Source organism: Geotrypetes seraphini, chromosome 5 (assembly GCF_902459505.1).
Source record: "Geotrypetes seraphini chromosome 5, aGeoSer1.1, whole genome shotgun sequence".
Classification (NCBI taxonomy): domain Eukaryota; kingdom Metazoa; phylum Chordata; class Amphibia; order Gymnophiona; family Dermophiidae; genus Geotrypetes; species Geotrypetes seraphini.
The window spans coordinates 25,955,002-25,972,276 of record NC_047088.1 but is presented as its reverse complement, the minus strand read 5'-3'; the positions used below and the strand labels follow the sequence as shown (position 1 = coordinate 25,972,276).

Genomic DNA, 17,275 nt, shown 5'->3' with positions numbered 1-17,275 from the left:
CAAAAATCCCATTATAAAACACCCCCCCAAAGCGCTGATTCAGGCTGTTAGCCTGTACTCACAGAACCATGTGCTGACTGGAAAACACTGCAGACAGAGCTGAAATAGCTCACAGGGAGATCCTCTGCCTCAAATAGCTGTAAAGCTGGACTCTGAGTCTTCTGACTGCCCCACCAGCTGGACATCCATGGCCAGGTACCTCCACCACCCTCGGTCACACCGTTCAGATGCCTGGCAGAGGAATGTAGTGTGGCTCTGATCCTGGTGGCGCCTCTACGGAACCATGCAGCCTGTGCTCAGCCCATTAGCTCTGATTTGATGTGCATGCTGTCCAGGGTGTTTACTGACAAGCAGGGAATCCCTCCCCCCCCCCCCGAAGCAGACTTTTCCAAAGGTATGAGATCTACTGTAGTCAGAGCTGTACCCACAGGGAACCTCCGCAGCATGAGGGCGAATGCAGAGACTGAAATTATACGAAACAAAACACGAGCAGAAAAGGCAAGCTCCTACAGCCTGGTTTGTAGGAAGGAAAACTAATGCTTACAGGGACAGTGATGAGTTAGAGGGGGAGGGGTTTAAGTCTCTGAAGTTTGAGGCTTCCTACAAAGTCCTGGCAGGTAGACAGAAATATCTCACTGGTCTCAGAATAAAGTGGGATTGTACAAGAACATACATTTATATATTTTTACTCCATTAATGAAGTAAATATGCAGAAAAAGTTAGCATACATTTTAATTCACATTCTGTAACATCAGTGCCTTAATGATTCAAAAAGATAGTCATTTTAGTGTATAGAAGAGAAAATAAGGCCGATAGTACCTTATATAATAAGTTAATAGTTTAGGCATAAACATTCACTATTATGTAGATTTGGATTTATTAATCTCTATCATAAAGAAATTCACCCAAGGTGCTGTACACCATATGACAAGTTAAGAGATTGACATAATCAGGATAGCAAAAGCTTTCATTTCTGTCTTGCCAGTTAGGTAGTTATAAAAGCAAAGCAGACATCTCACAGCAAAAACAGCAAATATTTGGCTCCTTAGTGTTCTTTATACTTCTCAGAAAGGTCAAGCTTATTTTTGAAGCTCAAGGTTTTTTTTTTAAGCTATCTTACCTTCTATACAGAGGTTCAATAGTCACATTAATAAGCTTGCAAAGTGCAATAGCTATAGATTTACGTGATGTAGCATAAAAAGAAGGCATATGATCCATAATGCTTTGTGCATGTTGCCAATCACCAATCTTCAACAGTGCTTCCAATAATCCAAGTTTCTGGTTATCTGGCAGCTGAAAAGACAGTAGAAGCAATGATGAGCATATAAGGGGCTAAATGTCTTTAAGCAATTATTCCTGTTAAGATAATTATTATCCCATGAAAACATTAAGATCAATACAAGATGGCAGACTAGTACTCCCGTCAGCAAAGAGAACCAAACGGGAATTTACTAGAAAGAAAGGTTTTTATTTCATTGGCCCCCAATTATGAAATCATCTACCAATGGACATTAGATTAGAAGTAACCACACAGTCATTTAAGACTAGACTGAAGACCTTCTATTTTGAGGGATCATTTGGGAAGGACAGTTTGTCATCTGAAACCCCTCATATCTATTGAAAAAAATTGGCTCGGCACCTTTATTTTTAATTTATTTATTTATTCTCTATCTAGTACTTTCTATCTAGTGCTTTCCTAGCTCTAATGGAGTTCCTTTCATATATTATTTGTACTATAATGTAAACCACTTAGGTCTGTAATATGCTGATGCGGTATAACAAATGCTAATTAAACATAAACATAATTACTTAGATCCATTTCATTTAGCTAGGTAAAACTTCTTATATAATTAACAGGATCACAAAAGTCACGTCTTCATTCAACAAGTGACTGCAGAAAAACATTTTCCAAAACTTTCCACATTCACATGCATTCATCAACTACACACAATCATGATGCTGGTCAAGGCCAATCAATGATGAAAATTCTTTGCACTTTCAAAATCTTACAAATTCTGATGTGTAAAAGTCTGGAAGAAGTTTTTTTTTTAAGTAGAATTTAAATATTGTTGGCATTCATTTTATTTCCATTTTTAGAATTTGTGCTTCTTTAGTGATTATTGGGCTCCGATTAGCCAATCAACCAAACAGGGATGAACCTGAATCCCTGCCTTTCACAGGTGTGCTGCTGCTACCACCATCACCTTTGTAAAGGTGCCACTACCAAAACAAAAGGAAGCACTGCAAACTGGAAATGTTTCTCCAGGACATGAAACCTGAAAAACCATCCGCATGGTATCCATCTGGAATCTGATCACTTGAAAGGGTCCAGAGAAGAGTGACGAAAATGATAAAAGGTATGGAAAATCTTTCATACGCAGACAGGTTGGGAAGGCTGGGGCTCTTCTCCCTTGAGAAGCGGAGACTCAGAGGAGACATGATAGAGACTTTCAAGATCATGAAAGGCATAGAGAAGGTAGAAAGGGACAGGTTCTTCAGACTATGGGGAACCATAAGCACAAGGTGGCACTCAGAAAAGCTGAAAGGGGACAATTTTAGAACCAATGCTAGGAAGTTCTTTTTTACACAGAGGGTGGTGGACACCTGGAATGCGCTTCTGGAGGTTGTGATAGGACAGAGTACACTACGGGGGTTCAAAGAAGGATTGGATAATTCCTGAACGATAGGGGGATTGAGGGATACAGACAGAGGTAGAGATAGATTTTAGATAGTGTATGGATAGAAGGATAAAAGGGATCAAAGGGCTTAGAGAAGGATCACATTACAGGTCATGGGCCTGATGGGCCGCCGCAGGTTCGGACTGCTGGGCACGATGGACCTCTGGTCTGACCCAGCGGAGGCAACTTCTTATGTTCTTATGTTCAGTGCTGCATTGACAGACTTCAGATCCAGGATTGGTCTCCAGTCTACTTAGTCTTTCTTGGGCATGATAAAATATATTGAATATGTGCCGAAGCCTGACTCTGCGTCAGGAACAGACTCCATGTCCTGAATCTCCAGAAGCCTTCATACCGTTGCTCAGACTTGACCACTTTCTCTGGCCTTCCAGCTGGAGAATCTACAAAGAAGTCTAGTAGAAGGCGAACAAAATCGAGCTTCTAGCCCTCTCGAATAATGTCTTGTACCCATTTGTCTGAAGAAATTCCTATCCAAGTCTCCCATTACTCCGAGAGCTAGCCTCCCTCCTATTCAGGGGAGCTCAGGTTCTAGTTTGGTATCAATGAAACTTCTTGGAAATGACTGCTGAGCAGGAACTGGATTTCTGAGCTCATCAACGAATGGCCACCAGGATGGTCTCGGGACTCAAAGATCTCCCGTATGAGGAAAGGCTGAATAAATTGCAGCTATACTCACTCGAGGAACGTAGAGAGAGAGAGAGAGGAGACATGATAGAGATGTTTAAATATATCAAGGGCCGTATTGAGGTGAAGGATGATATTTTCTTTCTTAAAGGTCCCTCGGCCACAAGAGGGCATCCGCTGAAAATCAGGGGTGGGAAATTTCATGGCGACACCAGGAAGTTATTCTTCACCGAAAGGGTAGTTGATCATTGGAACGAACTTCCACTTCAGGTGATTGAGGCCAGCAGCGTGCCAGATTTTAAAAGGAAATGGGATACACATGTGGGATCTCTAGGGGGGTAAAATCAAGGGGGGTGGGTCATTAGAGTGGGCAGACTTGATGGGCTATTGCCCTTTTCTACCGTCATCTTCCATGTTTCTATGTTTCTATCTGGAGCTCCCAAATTTCTATCTAGATCCGTGACATGATCTCTGAGCAGAGGAACATGCTGTTGACAGATGGGATTGTCTGTAACCTTGAAAAGAACCACAACTGGACTCCCTGGATACATGGTCTACTGTCTGGCAACAACTAAGGATGACGAACTGCCATACTGGCCATGTTGTTCACCCCTTGGCAAAGAGCATTTGTAGCTTTAGAAGCAGAATCTCCCACCCATATGGAAGACCTTCATCCAGGACATGTCCAAACCACTGTCTGATCCAGAGTATTCTTCAGGTGGAGACAGAATAAGCAGACATCTTGCTTATGACCCTGAATATGTCATATAGAGTGTCTGCTACATAATCCAACCCCCACCCCCCATAGTAACACCTGGGAGTATGGGCTCTCATTCGTGGATGGAGTCCGGCACAGCATCTTATGGCAGGCATGCACCACAAAGGAAGCCACAGCTGATGCTTTCAGACCCAGAGCTAAAGCCTCAAACTGTCTTTTGAGGACAAAGTCCACCCTGCGATCCTGTTTCACCCTTTAATATCACTCTTCCTTCACTAGGGAGTTAAATATGCTTAGTTTCTTACACTACTAACGAATCCACCTTAGGTGGGGCACAAAGCTGTTGAAAATTAGGAACCACCAGATACAATTTAGTTATATCCTTGGCAACCCTTAGAGGGCCCTACGGCGCATACCAGTGCTCCGTTAGGATCATGGTTATCTATGGAAGCAAAGGAAAAAATGTGAACTGAATCTTAGAGCTACTCGTAAGTGAAATTTGAGCTGTGGAAATCTGCAGGAGTTCCAAATTTAAATCCCACAGAGATATTGTAATGACTTCCATCAAATCTGCTGGTTTGAAAAATCTGCACACCATCAGGTCCTCTCTCTGGTCTAGGGTTGCCACAGACTGTTATCACCCACTTGAGACCCAGAATACTTTAAACCTGAGGATTCACTCCAAGGGAGTAAAGGCATTGACCTTGATTGCCAGTCATCCCAGTCCTTTTCCAACTAGACCTCGGTTTCCTGCGGCACAGTTTTCTGCTAAGGAACTGCACTCTGTGAAGATAAAACCCCATGCGCCATCACCAGCAATAACTACAGACTGTACAGAAGCTTTATTTCATATAAGCTTCAAACATTAAACTTAAAAAATCAGAGTCAAATTCCTGTCCTGGATCTCCTGAGGATCTCTGCAGGGAAACTTCTTGTGCTCTTCACATTTGCATTTTACTGCTGATACCGAGTCACCATTTCAAGGCTCTAGGGAGGTTTTATGGTCCAACAAAAGAGCTTCCTACAACTCTAAGACCCTGAGGGGGCTAAGTCCAGCGCTCCTGCTTTCCTTACTTGCTCTGCAACACGAGGCACATGGACTCTCCTCAGCCAGCCATGCAGAGCAAATCTGGCACGTAACAGGTGTCAGACAATTTGAGGAGTCCATAGTAATTAATTTTTTAATAAAATTGAGGGTTTTGAGGCAAACAGAGGCTTTTAAAATAAAATTGAGAAATCCAAGATGGCCACCGCAGCAGCATTTTGGCACCAAAACACAGCCTGGGAAAGCTGTAACAACATTCTGAAAATTCAGGGAAAGGGTTTTTGGAGGTGGGACCCTAAAGGAGACCTCAAATACCCTCAAAATTTAAGTTTTCAGGAACTCCCCAGTGTCTCCCATAGACAGTAATGTACGGTATTCAGAATTGGAAGATGCTGTGCCTGCCTTAGTTCCCACTGCAGCTGGATTATGGAGATTTCTGCCTCAGACAAGCTGGTAAATTCCTCCAGGAACTTGTCTCTTTGGGCTGCCTTTTAGTCAGACCAAGTGTATGAAACCCTTGAAACCTCTAGCTCCTCTGCATCTTCAGTGAGGGACACAGCTGGCACCTGCACCTATGGACCAAACAGCCTGCACTCCAATGCCTGATAAATCAGGAGCAAGCTGTGTTCCCGTCCCAGGGGAACTGTCCCCAAGTTGCCTTTCACTAAAATCGTCTCTAGTACCTGAACATTGAAGGGTGGCCAGTGTTACGCCGAATTTTTAAATCCCTGAATTTTTAAAAAGGGCTCCAGGGGAGATCCGGGAAATTACAGACTGCTAAGCCTCACTTCAGTGCCGGGCAAAATGGTAGAAACAATTATAAAAAATAAAACAAACATGATTTAATGAGATGGCGTCAGCATGGGTTGAACCGAGGGAGATCTTGCTTCACCAATTTGCTTGACTTCTTTGAAGGTGTGAATAAACATGTGGATAAATGTGAGCCAGTTGATATAGTGTATCTAGATTTTCAGAAAGCTTTTGATAAAGTTCCTCATGAGAGGCTCCTGAGAAAATTAAAGTGTCATGGGACAGGTGTCAAAGTTCAGTTGTGGATTAGGAATTGGTTATCGGAAAGAAAACAGAGGGTAGGGTTAAATGGTCATTTTTCTCAATGTAGGAGGTTAAACAGTGGAGTGCCACAGGGGTCTGTACTAGGACCGGTGTTATTTAACTTATTTAGAAATGATCTGGAAATTGGAACGATAAATGAGGTGATTAAATTTGCAGTTGACCCTAAACTGTTCAGGGTTGTTAAAACACATGCGGATTGTGAAAAATTAGAGGTGGATCTTAGGAAATTGGAAGACTGGGCATCTAAATGGCAGAAGAAATTTAATGTGGACAAATGCAAAGTGATGCACATTGGGAAGAATAACCTGAACCACAGTTAGGGTCCACCTTGGGGATTAGCGCCCAAGAAAAGGATCTGGGTATCATCGTAGACAATACTATGAAACCTTCCGCCCAATGTGCGGTGGCGGCCAAAACAGCAAACAGGATGCTAGGAATTATTAAAAAAGGGATGGTTAACGAGACTAAGAATATTATAATGCCCCTGTATCGCTCCATGGTGCAACCTCATCTGGAGTACTGCATTCAATTCTTTTCTTATTATCTCAAGAAAGATATAGTGGTGCTAGAAAAGGTTCAAAGAAGAGTGACCAAGATGGTAAAGGGGATAGAACTCCTCTCGTATAAGGAAAGACTAACACAGTTAGGGCTCTTCAGCTTGGAAAAGAGACGGCTGAGGGGAGATACGATTGAAGTCTACAAAATCCTGAGTGGATCAATTTTTCACTCCGTCAAAAATTACAAAGACTAGAGGACACTCGATGAAGTTACACGGAAATACTTTTAAAACCGATAGGAGGAAACTTTTTTCAGTTAGAGAATAGTTAAGCTCTGGAACGCGTTGTCAGAGGATGTGGTAAGAGCAGATAGAGTAGCTGGTTTAAAGAAAGGTTTGGACAAGTTCCTGGAGGAAAAGTCCATAGTCTGTTATTGAGAAAGACATGGAGGGAAGCCAGACTGCTTGCCTCTGATCAGTAACATGGAATATTGCTACTCCTTGGATTTTGGCCAGGTACTAGTGACCTGGATTGGCCACTGGATTGGCCACCGTAAGAACGGGCTACTGGGCTTGATGGACCGTTGGTCTGACCAATTAAGGCTATTCTTATGCCTTAAAAGTTAGTGCAGGTTGGCTAGGTAGGTTCCCTGTAAAAGGGTTGTCCCCACTGCTACAGCCCTCTAAACACAGAATGCATCTGTTCCCAGGTACAGCTGTCCCAAGATTTCTGTAAACCTCTGTAGCACTAGAAATCCTCAAGGTTAGAAAAAAACCTGAAAATAATAAATCTGATGCAGAGCAGATGAAGAGACACCTTCTCAACTTGCTTGCAGAAGAGAAAACTGACTAGCTGAGGGCACTGCCCAGTGACATAAGGAGGCGAAGTTGAAAAATATAGATGATGCCTTCTGCAATCTTTGCAGGTGAAGAGAAGAAACCCATTTGTCAAGACTCATGTTTCTTTTGCACTGGAAGTGGGTTTTGAGGCCAACATAGTAGTACAACAGTAGGAACAAATTTCACTGCAATAGTGAAGTAATAAAAAAAAAATTTAAACATTCCTTGCACAGCCACTTCTAACAGTGCTCAATAGTACTCCCCTCATTTCCCAGACCTCCTGCTTCTAATGTACTTGAAAAAGTTATTAATTTTTGCCATTAACTTTTGAAGATACATTTCTCTGAACCATGCATTATTGAGTGATTTCTTAAATAATTTGGTTTTGAAACTGTTCTATTTCCTTTTAAAAGTTAGACCTGGTTCCACAATGAATAAAATGGAGCCCATGCATTTGAGGTAACCCCTTCCCCAAAATGTTGCTCTGTTGCTAACAAACCTAAAACTCAAGATTCTTGAGCTCTGCCTGTCCCAGAGGTCATGCACAGGAAAAAGGGAACATTAATGGGAAAGCTACCCTAAGGGGTCTATATTTTACCTTCCACTTAAAAACCTAAATTTGGTTTCAAGAACCTCCCTCCCTCTCCTATGTCGTTGGTACACATATGTACCTCAACAGCTGGCTCTTTCCCAGTAATATCTTAAATATTACTGGGCTTAAAAAGGCTTATGTGGCTTATGAGGCTTATGTGGCTTATGAGGTCTACCACTTTAACAAATTTCTACAAATGATATACATACATATCCCATTTTTAATACAAATTACAAAAATGGTTACAAATGATAAAGAAATGAGATTCAGAAACTGATTTGCAATAAAACGTCACAGTGAAAGGAAACCAGTATGCACTAGATGAACTATTCAACCACGATAACAGCAGTGGTATGTCAACATTATTTCTTTTGTGCATAGTAGAAGAGTAAAGATTTCAAAACAACCTTCTCTGCTTTTTCCTCTTCCTTCTCTTTTTCCTTCTCTTTCTCTTCTGTCTTTTCAGAAGATAATACCACCAAAGTTAGTTTTCGAACAACTTGTTTAGCCTCCACAATTTCTCGTTTGTGTTCTTCAAGAATGGTAGTATCCACTGGAAGAAGCTGAAGAAACATAAAAGAGAGAGCCTTAATTCACACAGACAGGAAATCTAAAGGTGCAAATGTAGGAAAAACAAAAGAAAAGAAAAAGTATTTTATCACCAGCTCTAACATGTAGCTAGATAAAAACATATGGAAGACCTATTTTTAGCAGTGCTTTATCAAATACACAATGTGTGAGAATCATTTTCATAAAATACATATAGTTTTAATAGTAAAATTATAATACCAGCCTTTGGAATGATATATTGAAAATAATTACAGTTTATCAGATGGCTCTTTATGAATAACTTCTTGACTGTTAATCAGTATAGCAGCTAATTAAATAAGTTCTTGACTGTTAATCAATATAACAGCTAATTAAAGTATCCAACACAAAATTCTGTTTTGGGAAAGCAGTATATTATACACAATAAATCTTTGGCGAGAGTGCTGTAACTTACATGGACATAAAGATCTTCAAGCTCTATTAGATTCTGTTGTAAAAGGATTGCAGCTACTCTATACAAAGAGGAAGGAGTTTCTCCATTAGGTTCCTGTAACACAACCAAGAAATATAGTTCATGTTTCTGAATTTCACATACAAGGCTTGGAAGACTCACATGGTTCTTTAAGACAGTTGATTTCATCCATTATCAAAGCAGAATGATACATTACATTACATTACATTAGTGATTTCTATTCCGCTTGTGCCTTGCGGTTCTAAGCGGATTACAAATTAGAAGATATCTGGACATTACCGAGAGAATTGTATAACAAAGATTCATGTACATTACATGATACAGTTGATAGTTACAAATTAGAGGATATCTGTATTTATCCGATGGAATTACATAGTAAAGATTCAAGTACTTACAGGAAACAGTGGAGAATAACAATATATTCGGGTAGCTGAGGAGGATAACCTAACATTGAAGGGATAAGTTTATTGGATACATATGGTAGATGCTTATTTAGCGGTCTGGATATTTTTTGGTTGGTATGATTCGAGGAATTGACTAGTGTGTTATTCACAGGGGAGAAAGCATGTACGAGTGGGAGGAGATTAGTAAGTAAGGATGTGTTTTTTGAATAGAACTGTTTTGATTTCTTTTCGAAACACTTTGATGTCTGTTGTTTTGATCATCAGTTTGGTGATGGTGGGGTCAATTTTCGCTGCCTGTGTCGCCAGGAGGCTGTCGTAAAGTTTCTTACGTCGGGTACAATTATGAGGGGGGAAGGTGAATAGGTTCTGAGTTCTCCTTGATCTGGGTGAGTGGTAGCGGTGTAGGCGGTTGTTTAGGTAGCTGGGGGCAGTGCCATGGGTTACTTTAAATAGTAGACAATAGAATTTGAACTGAGTTCTTGCTTTTATCGGAAGCCAGTGCGCGTCTACATAGGCGGGAGTGATGTGGTCAAATTTGCTAAGTGAGTAGATGAGTCTGATGGCAGTATTTTGTACGGTCTGTAGTTGTTTTATCATGTTGTTTGGGCAAGGTAGATAGAGGCTGTTGCAGTAATCTAAGGTACTAAGTATGAGGATTTGTACAATGAGCTTGTAGTGTTCTTTGGTAAGGAATTTTCTTATTTTTCTTAGGTTTCGCATGGTGAAGAATGCTTTTTGTACGATTTTGTGGATTTGTGTTTGCATTGTGCAGCATCTGTCTAATTGTATTCCTAGAATTTTGAGAGTGCTCTGTATTGGATATTTGGTTGCGTTTACTTCCAGTTCTGTTAGGGATGGTTTTTGTTCCTTTTCTAGTAGTAGGAATTTGGTTTTCTCTGCATTCAGTTTCAGCTTATGGTTCTTCATCCATTTTTCTACAGTTTCCAGTGTTGTTTTCAGGCGTCTGTTGGAGATGGGGTCTTGGATGTCGAAGGGGAGGAGGATGGTTATGTCATCCGCGTAGCTGAAAGATGTTATATTTAGGGCGTCTAGGGCAGTGCCTAAGGAAGCTATAAAGAGGTTGAAAAGTATGGGCGAAAGAGGGGATCCTTGTGGTACTCCGCATGGGTTTGTCCAGGGGTCAGATAGAAGATCTTTTAACTTAACTCTGTATGATCTTGTTTTAAGGAATCCTTGGAACCAGTTGTGGACTTTACCTGATATTCCTATGGCATCTAGTATCTGGAGTAGTATTGGATGGTCAACTAAGTCGAATGCTGCTGAAAGATCGAGTTGGATGACTAGTAACTTGTTTCCTTTGCTGAGGTGCTGTCTGGATATATCTAGTAAAGATACCAGTAGTGTTTCTGTGCCGTGGTTAGCTCTGAAACCAGATTGAGTTGGATGCAGAATGTGGTGGTCTTCTAGGTAATTGGTGAGATACAAAGGTAGTAGTTTAAATAAAGTGTGTAGGTTGTAAGAAAGTTGGTTTTGTAAATCAGTTCTTTCAAGCTGAATTCTGCTGTTGATTTGTGTGGCACCCTGAATAGAGTGGGTAGTTTGTTCTCAAAGTAACTTAGGAAGCCTGGAGCTGTTAGAGTTATCCTCAATGAACAGATATTTAAGGGGGGTGTTGATTATTAATAATAATAATACATTTTTATATACCGCAATACCACAAACAGTTCAGAGCGGTTTACAGAGGAAGAGACTGTATATAGACAGCGATATTACAAAAAAAAACTTTCAAAATTACATTAAAATGGTAAGATTAATCAATTTTTCTTGGAAGTGTTTTAGAAGTACATCATGGTAGAAATTGAGTCAGAGAAATTTGTCAAAGAGATAAGTTTTGATTGACTTCCTAGAAACATGACGACAGATAAGGCCTAAATGGCCCATCCAGTCTGCCATCAGAAGCATCCACTATCCCCCTCCTCTCCCTAAGAGATCCCATGTGCCTGTCCTACGATTTCTTGAATTCAGACACAGTCTGTCTCCAACACCTCTACTGGAAGACTATTCCATGCATCCACCACCCTTTCAGTAAAAAAGTATTTCCTTAGATTACTGTATAAACTCGAATATAAGTTGAGACCTCCATTTTTCCCCAAAAAAGGAGAAAAAAAAAAATTTGACTTGAATATAAGACGGGCAGCGTAATATTCAAGTGTCCTGCCCTGCCAGGATCTTCACCCAGTGTCCCCTTCCCAATCTCTGCATCCAGGTCCCTCCCTGCCAGGCACTGCACCCAGCCCCCTTCCCTCCCTCCCCTCTGAACCAAGCCCCATCCCTGCAAGGGATTCCAGGTATGCAGGTCATACAGAAGGCACAGGATATCGGCAGAGAGGTACAATGGACAGGGCAGGGAGGGGAGACAGAGTACAGAGCCTGGTGGCTGGTGGAGCTTGCAACAAGTCTGGGAGGGGTGGGTGGGCGCTGACCTGAATATAAACCAAGACCCCCATTTTGGGGGTCAATTTTTTGGCCTAAAAATCTCAGTTTATATTCGAGTATATGGTACTCTTGAGCCCATACCCTCGGCTCACATTTATTTATGCCACAGAGGTATTTAAATATCTCTATCATATTGCCCCTCTCCCACCTTTCCTCCAAAGTATACATATTGAGATCTTTAAGTCTGTCCCCATATGCCTTATGACACAGACCAACCACCATTTCAGTTGCATTCCGCTGGACTGTCTCCATTCTGTTTATTTGAAAGTGTAGTCTCCAGAACTGTAAACAATATTCTAAATGAGGTCTCACCAGTCTTATATAGGGGAATCAATACCTTCTTTTTCTTACTGGTTTTTCCTCTCCCTATGCACCTAAGCATCCTTTAAGCTTTCGCCGTCGCCTTTTCAACCTGTTTGGCCACCTTAAGATCATCACATACTATCATACCCAAGTCCCACTCCGCTTTCATTCACAAAAGTTCTTCACCCCCTAACTGTACCATTCCCTCAAGTTTCTGCAACCTAAATGCATTAAATTTTAGCTACCAAATTTCAGACCATTCCTCAAGCTTTGCTAGGGCCTTCCTCATGTTTTCCACACCATCAGGAGTGTCTACTCTAGTGCAGATTTTGGTATCATCCGCGAAAAGGCAATTCTTACCAGTCAGCCCTTCAGCAATATTGCTTACAAAAATGTTAAAAAGAACAGAACCCTGAGGCACACCACTGGTAACATCCTTTCCCTAGAGCAATCTCCAATGACCACTACTACCCTCTGTCACCTTCCACTCAACCAGTTCTTAACCTTGTCTGTCTGAGCCAGCCAATCGCCGCCGGCCCACAAACCTTCCCCCGATGTCAATTCTGACGTCGGAGAGAAGGTCCGGGCCAGCCAAGCAGCAACAGGAGTCAGAGAATCTTCAAGAATATTTAAACAGACATTATCAGGTAAAATAGGTTTCAGAATTTTCAAATTCCTAGATTGTACATTCTTTCTTCGATGAGCTCTCTTATTATTGACTAAGATAGGTATCTTACAATTAGCATTGCTGTAGACTTCAAGGTCTAACAATACTGACGGGATGAAAGCGGCATAAGTTGATTTAAAACAAGTAAAGATCAAAATACAATATAGACAGTATAAAAGATTCATGTTTAAGTAGTAAAAGTTACTGTTCCCTTAGATTTTTAACAACCCAGAATTACTAGGTATTAATCTGAAGAAACACTAATAGGGTCTCAAAAGCTATTTAGAGCTGAAACTAATAGAATCTTAAAAGCAGATTATTATTACGATGGCTAAATAATTCATACAAATAAGCTTGAAGCTAAAGCAAGTTCATTTAAATAAGCAAAAAGCTTGTCTAAGTAGGCTAAAACTAAAACAAGTTTAGGATTGAAAGAAACAAAATACCTCATTCAAGATGGCTAAACATAGCAGCAGTAATTCCCAGCAAAGACGCCACACAAAGGCGCACACTAAGGGCGCACCTTCGACTTGTGCCTTAGATGGGATGCCACAGGGCTAAGCGCCGTAAGGCGCAAGCTTTTAAAAAGCTTGGTGCTGACGTATGAGAGTAGGTGGAGCAAGCTCCCATGCTGAAATGAAATGTTTGAGAGAAGGCAAAAATTATGTGCGAGATTGATTGATTGAAAGTGCCTAAGCAGTATGAGAATGGGCGGAGCAAGCTCCCACGCTGAGAAGGATTGCTTCAGAGAAGGGCAGGTTGACACCAAGCTTTCAAAAAAGCTTGCTGCTGATGTATGAGAGTAGGCAGCGCAAGCTTCCACGCCAAAATGAAATGTTTGAGAGAAGGCAAAAACTATGTGTGAAATTGATTATAGTACCACACAAGGGAAAGGAGGAAGGCATATAAAAAGCTCTGATGAACAATGCAGTTGAAAAAGCAAGAGAAAACCTCCCAAAGAAATACTCTTTAATTCAATAAGCAGGAGCTACTACTTATTGAATGGCAGGAAGAAAAAACATTAACTGAGCCAACCTGCATGGCTATAGAATCATGGAAATTTACCATACATATCCAGATGAATTTTCAGCACTTAAAAGGAATTTAAGAACATAAGCACTGTCCTACTGAGACACACCAAAGATCCATCAAGCCCAGAAGCCTATTTCCAACAATGAGCAAATAGGTCAAAAGTACCTGATATGAAATCTGTTTTACCTTTTTTTTCTTGCATTATTTATCCCATAAATAAGCAATGGATTTTCCAAAGTTCATCTTAAACAATGGGTTATGGACTTTGCTTGTAGTAACTTGTCCAAACCTTTTTTAAACCCAACCAATCTAACTGCTTTTACCACATTCTTTGGTAACTAATTCCAGAGTTTAATTAGATGTTAAGAAACATTTTCTCCAATTTGTTTTAAAGTTACTACTTAGTAGCTTCGTTGCATGTCCCTTAGTCTTTGTATTTTTTTAAAAGAGTAAACAAATGATTCACATCTAGGTACTCCATTCCACTCAACTTATTTTACAAATATCTAACATATCTCCCCTCAGCCATCTCTTCTCCAAGCTGAAGAGTCCTAACCACTTTTAGCTTTTCCTTGCATATTAAGTCATTCTTTCCCATTTATCATTTCCATTGCCCTTTCTCTGTACCTTTTCTAAGTCTACTGTATATTTTTTTGAGTTGAAAGCAGTGATTGATTATTGTACACTTGTTGTAAGATATGAAAATGAATGAAAATGAATAAAGATTAAAAAAAAAAAAAAAAAGAAAGCAGTGATCAAAATTTCACACAGTATTCAATGTGCAACTGCACCAGGAAATTATACAGAGAATTATTAGAGTCACAGTTTTGTTCTCCATTACTTCCCTAATTTCTTATATTCAATTCCCTTTTTAGCAGTCACTGTACTATGTACTGAGCAGAGAGTTTCAATATATCATTGACGACAACACTTAAATCCTTTACCTGGTGACTCCCAACGAGAAACCTTGCATCATGTAGCTATAATAAAACGCTAGAGCGCGCATGCGCTCTTGAAAAATCATGAGTCCTGGCGCCGTGAGGTGTGCTTCTGTGGTAGTATTCTAATTGACACCTCATGGCGCTTGCAGGGGCTGGAGGCGCGCGACTGTGGAGTTTTGTCAGCGCGGTCGTCTTCAGGAGCATTTGGCTGTTTGTGGACCGGCAGGAGAGTGGCGGTGGCGGTTTCAAGCAGCAGCGCCGGCATTTTCTCTCCTGTTAGTGGAGCCGCTGTTACAAAGTTACCCGGGGTGTGCAGCCGCTGTTACAAAGTTAAAAAATTAAAATTAAAAATATGGCTCAGGGAAGTGGAGGGGGAGAGGGAAAGGGGGCTACTTTGGAGGGAGGGGTGTGCTGGGAGGCCGACAGAGAGAAGGGGGCCAGAAGAGACAGAGAAATACAGGCAGGGGGCCAGGCAGAGAGACAGAAAAACAGGGAGCCAGGCAGAAAGACAGAGAGACAGATAAACAAAAAATGGGGTCCAGGGAGAGAGATTGCCAGAAAGATAAATAGGGGGCCAGACAGAAAGAAAGACAGCCATCCATACAGTGGCCAAGGAAAGAGAGAGAGACAGAAAGAAAGGCAGGGGTCAGGCAGAAAGATAGAGAGACAGAAAAACAGGGGGCCAGGCAGAGAGACAGACAAACAAAAACTGGGGGCCAGGGAGAGAGACAGGGGGCCAGGCAGAGAGACAGCCAGAAAGATAAACAGGGGGCCAGGCAGAAAGACAGACAGAAAGAAAGACAGCCATCCACACAGCAGCCAAGGAAAGAGAGAGAGAAATAAAGAAAGAATGACAGACAGACAGTGGGCCAGAAAGACAGCCAGCCAGCAGCCAAGGACAGAGAGAGAAAGAAAAAAACCAGACAGATAGACAGCGGTCAAGGAGACAGAGAGAAAGAAAGAATGACAGACAGATAGAGGGCCAGAGAGACAGACAGAAAGGGAGAAAGATAGACAGAAGGAAAGACAAACAGATAAGGGGTCAGAGAGACAGATAGAAAGAAAGAATGACAGACAGACAGGATGCCAGAAAGACAGACAGACAGAAAAACAGACAGCCAGCAGCCAAGGAGAGAGAGAGAGAGAGAGAAAGAAAAAAAAATACAGAGACAGACAGCGGCCAAGGAGAGAGAGAGAGAAAGAAAGAAAAAAAGACATACAGACGGCCAGCGGCCAAGGAGAAAGAGAGAAAGAATGATATACAGACAGGGGGACAGAGAGACAGACAGAAAGGGAGAGAGATAGACAGAAATAAAGACAAGACAGCCAGAAGCCAAGAAAAGAAAGAGAGAAACAAACAAAAAAAAAAGACAGACAGTGGGCAAGGGAGAGAGACAGAAAGAAAAGGGCCAGGGAGAGAGAAAGAAAGACATACATCCTATATGTTCCCTGCCGCCGTGTTTTCTGATCCGTGGCCGGATTCTATTTTAGAATGCGGTGGCAGGGAACACTCTGGCCACTCCACTCCTCCCGTCCTCGCTCACCAACCGCTGGAGGAAGCACAGGCAAGCTCTCTCCCTGCCCGCCGCCCTGTCACTCCTCACACGCGTACGACGCCGAGCCAACAGGTCACTGCCCAGCAGAAGCCCCAACATAGCACCGACCATAAGGGAATTGCGCACAGGAGCCCCGCCCCGACACAACCCTCCAAGACGAGCAGCACGGACATGGAGCCCCGAAGGCAGCCCGAGAACACGTGCCGACTCTGCCGAAAAGGCCCGTCGCACAGCTCCACCCGTGCAACCACCGCGTGCCAACTAAAGAAAACGCCACGGACGCCCGCCCGCATGCAGGCTCTCAGGACGACGCCTGCAGCTCCGAGCAGCCAGCGCTCCCGACTTGCAGCCCGCCAGGAAGAGGTGCTATTGGACCAGGGGAGCAAGGAAGAGGGGCTACTGGACCGGGGGAGCAGGGAAGAGGGACCGGGGGAGCAGGGAAGAGGTGCTACTGGGCCAGAGAGCAAGGAAGAGGGACAGGGGGAGCAGGGAAGAGGTGATACTGGACCGTGGGAGCAGGGAAGAGGTGCTGCTGGACAGGGAAGTGGAGTGGGGAGGGAAATGCTGCTGGTGAGAAAAGGGGGCAAGGGCTGAAAGGGAACAGATGGGAGAAGGGGGCTGGGGGGTAAAAATGGGTTTGGAGCTGGGGCTGAAAATAGGGGACATGTGAGGGAAGGAGGCTTTACTAGCACCTGTTAATGTTAACGGGCTAAACACTAGTGTAGCTATAATTTGGGTTCCTTTTCTCTACTTCCTCACATTAAATGTCATCTCCATCAGGATGCACAGTCTCCCAGTCTCTTAAT

The 17,275-nt window shown here is 42.3% G+C and overlaps 1 protein-coding gene across 12 annotated transcripts in view; it reads right to left on the bottom strand.

Annotated features, from left to right (window-relative positions):
• The window catches only part of THOC2 (THO complex 2), a 294,745-nt gene that overhangs the window by 201,383 nt on the left and 76,087 nt on the right, over positions 1 to 17,275 (bottom strand). For all 12 annotated transcript variants that reach the window (XR_004539500.1, XR_004539501.1, XR_004539502.1 and 9 more), the window contains exons 9-11: positions 9,092 to 9,184; positions 8,496 to 8,651; positions 1,121 to 1,293 (exon numbers count right to left, since the gene is read on the bottom strand). Coding sequence is in view for 8 of the 12 variants with exons in the window: in XM_033944982.1 (XP_033800873.1) it covers positions 1,121 to 1,293; positions 8,496 to 8,651; positions 9,092 to 9,184 (422 nt within the window). In the remaining 4 variants the exon portion in view is untranslated. The remainder of the gene's footprint in view (positions 1 to 1,120; positions 1,294 to 8,495; positions 8,652 to 9,091; positions 9,185 to 17,275) is intronic.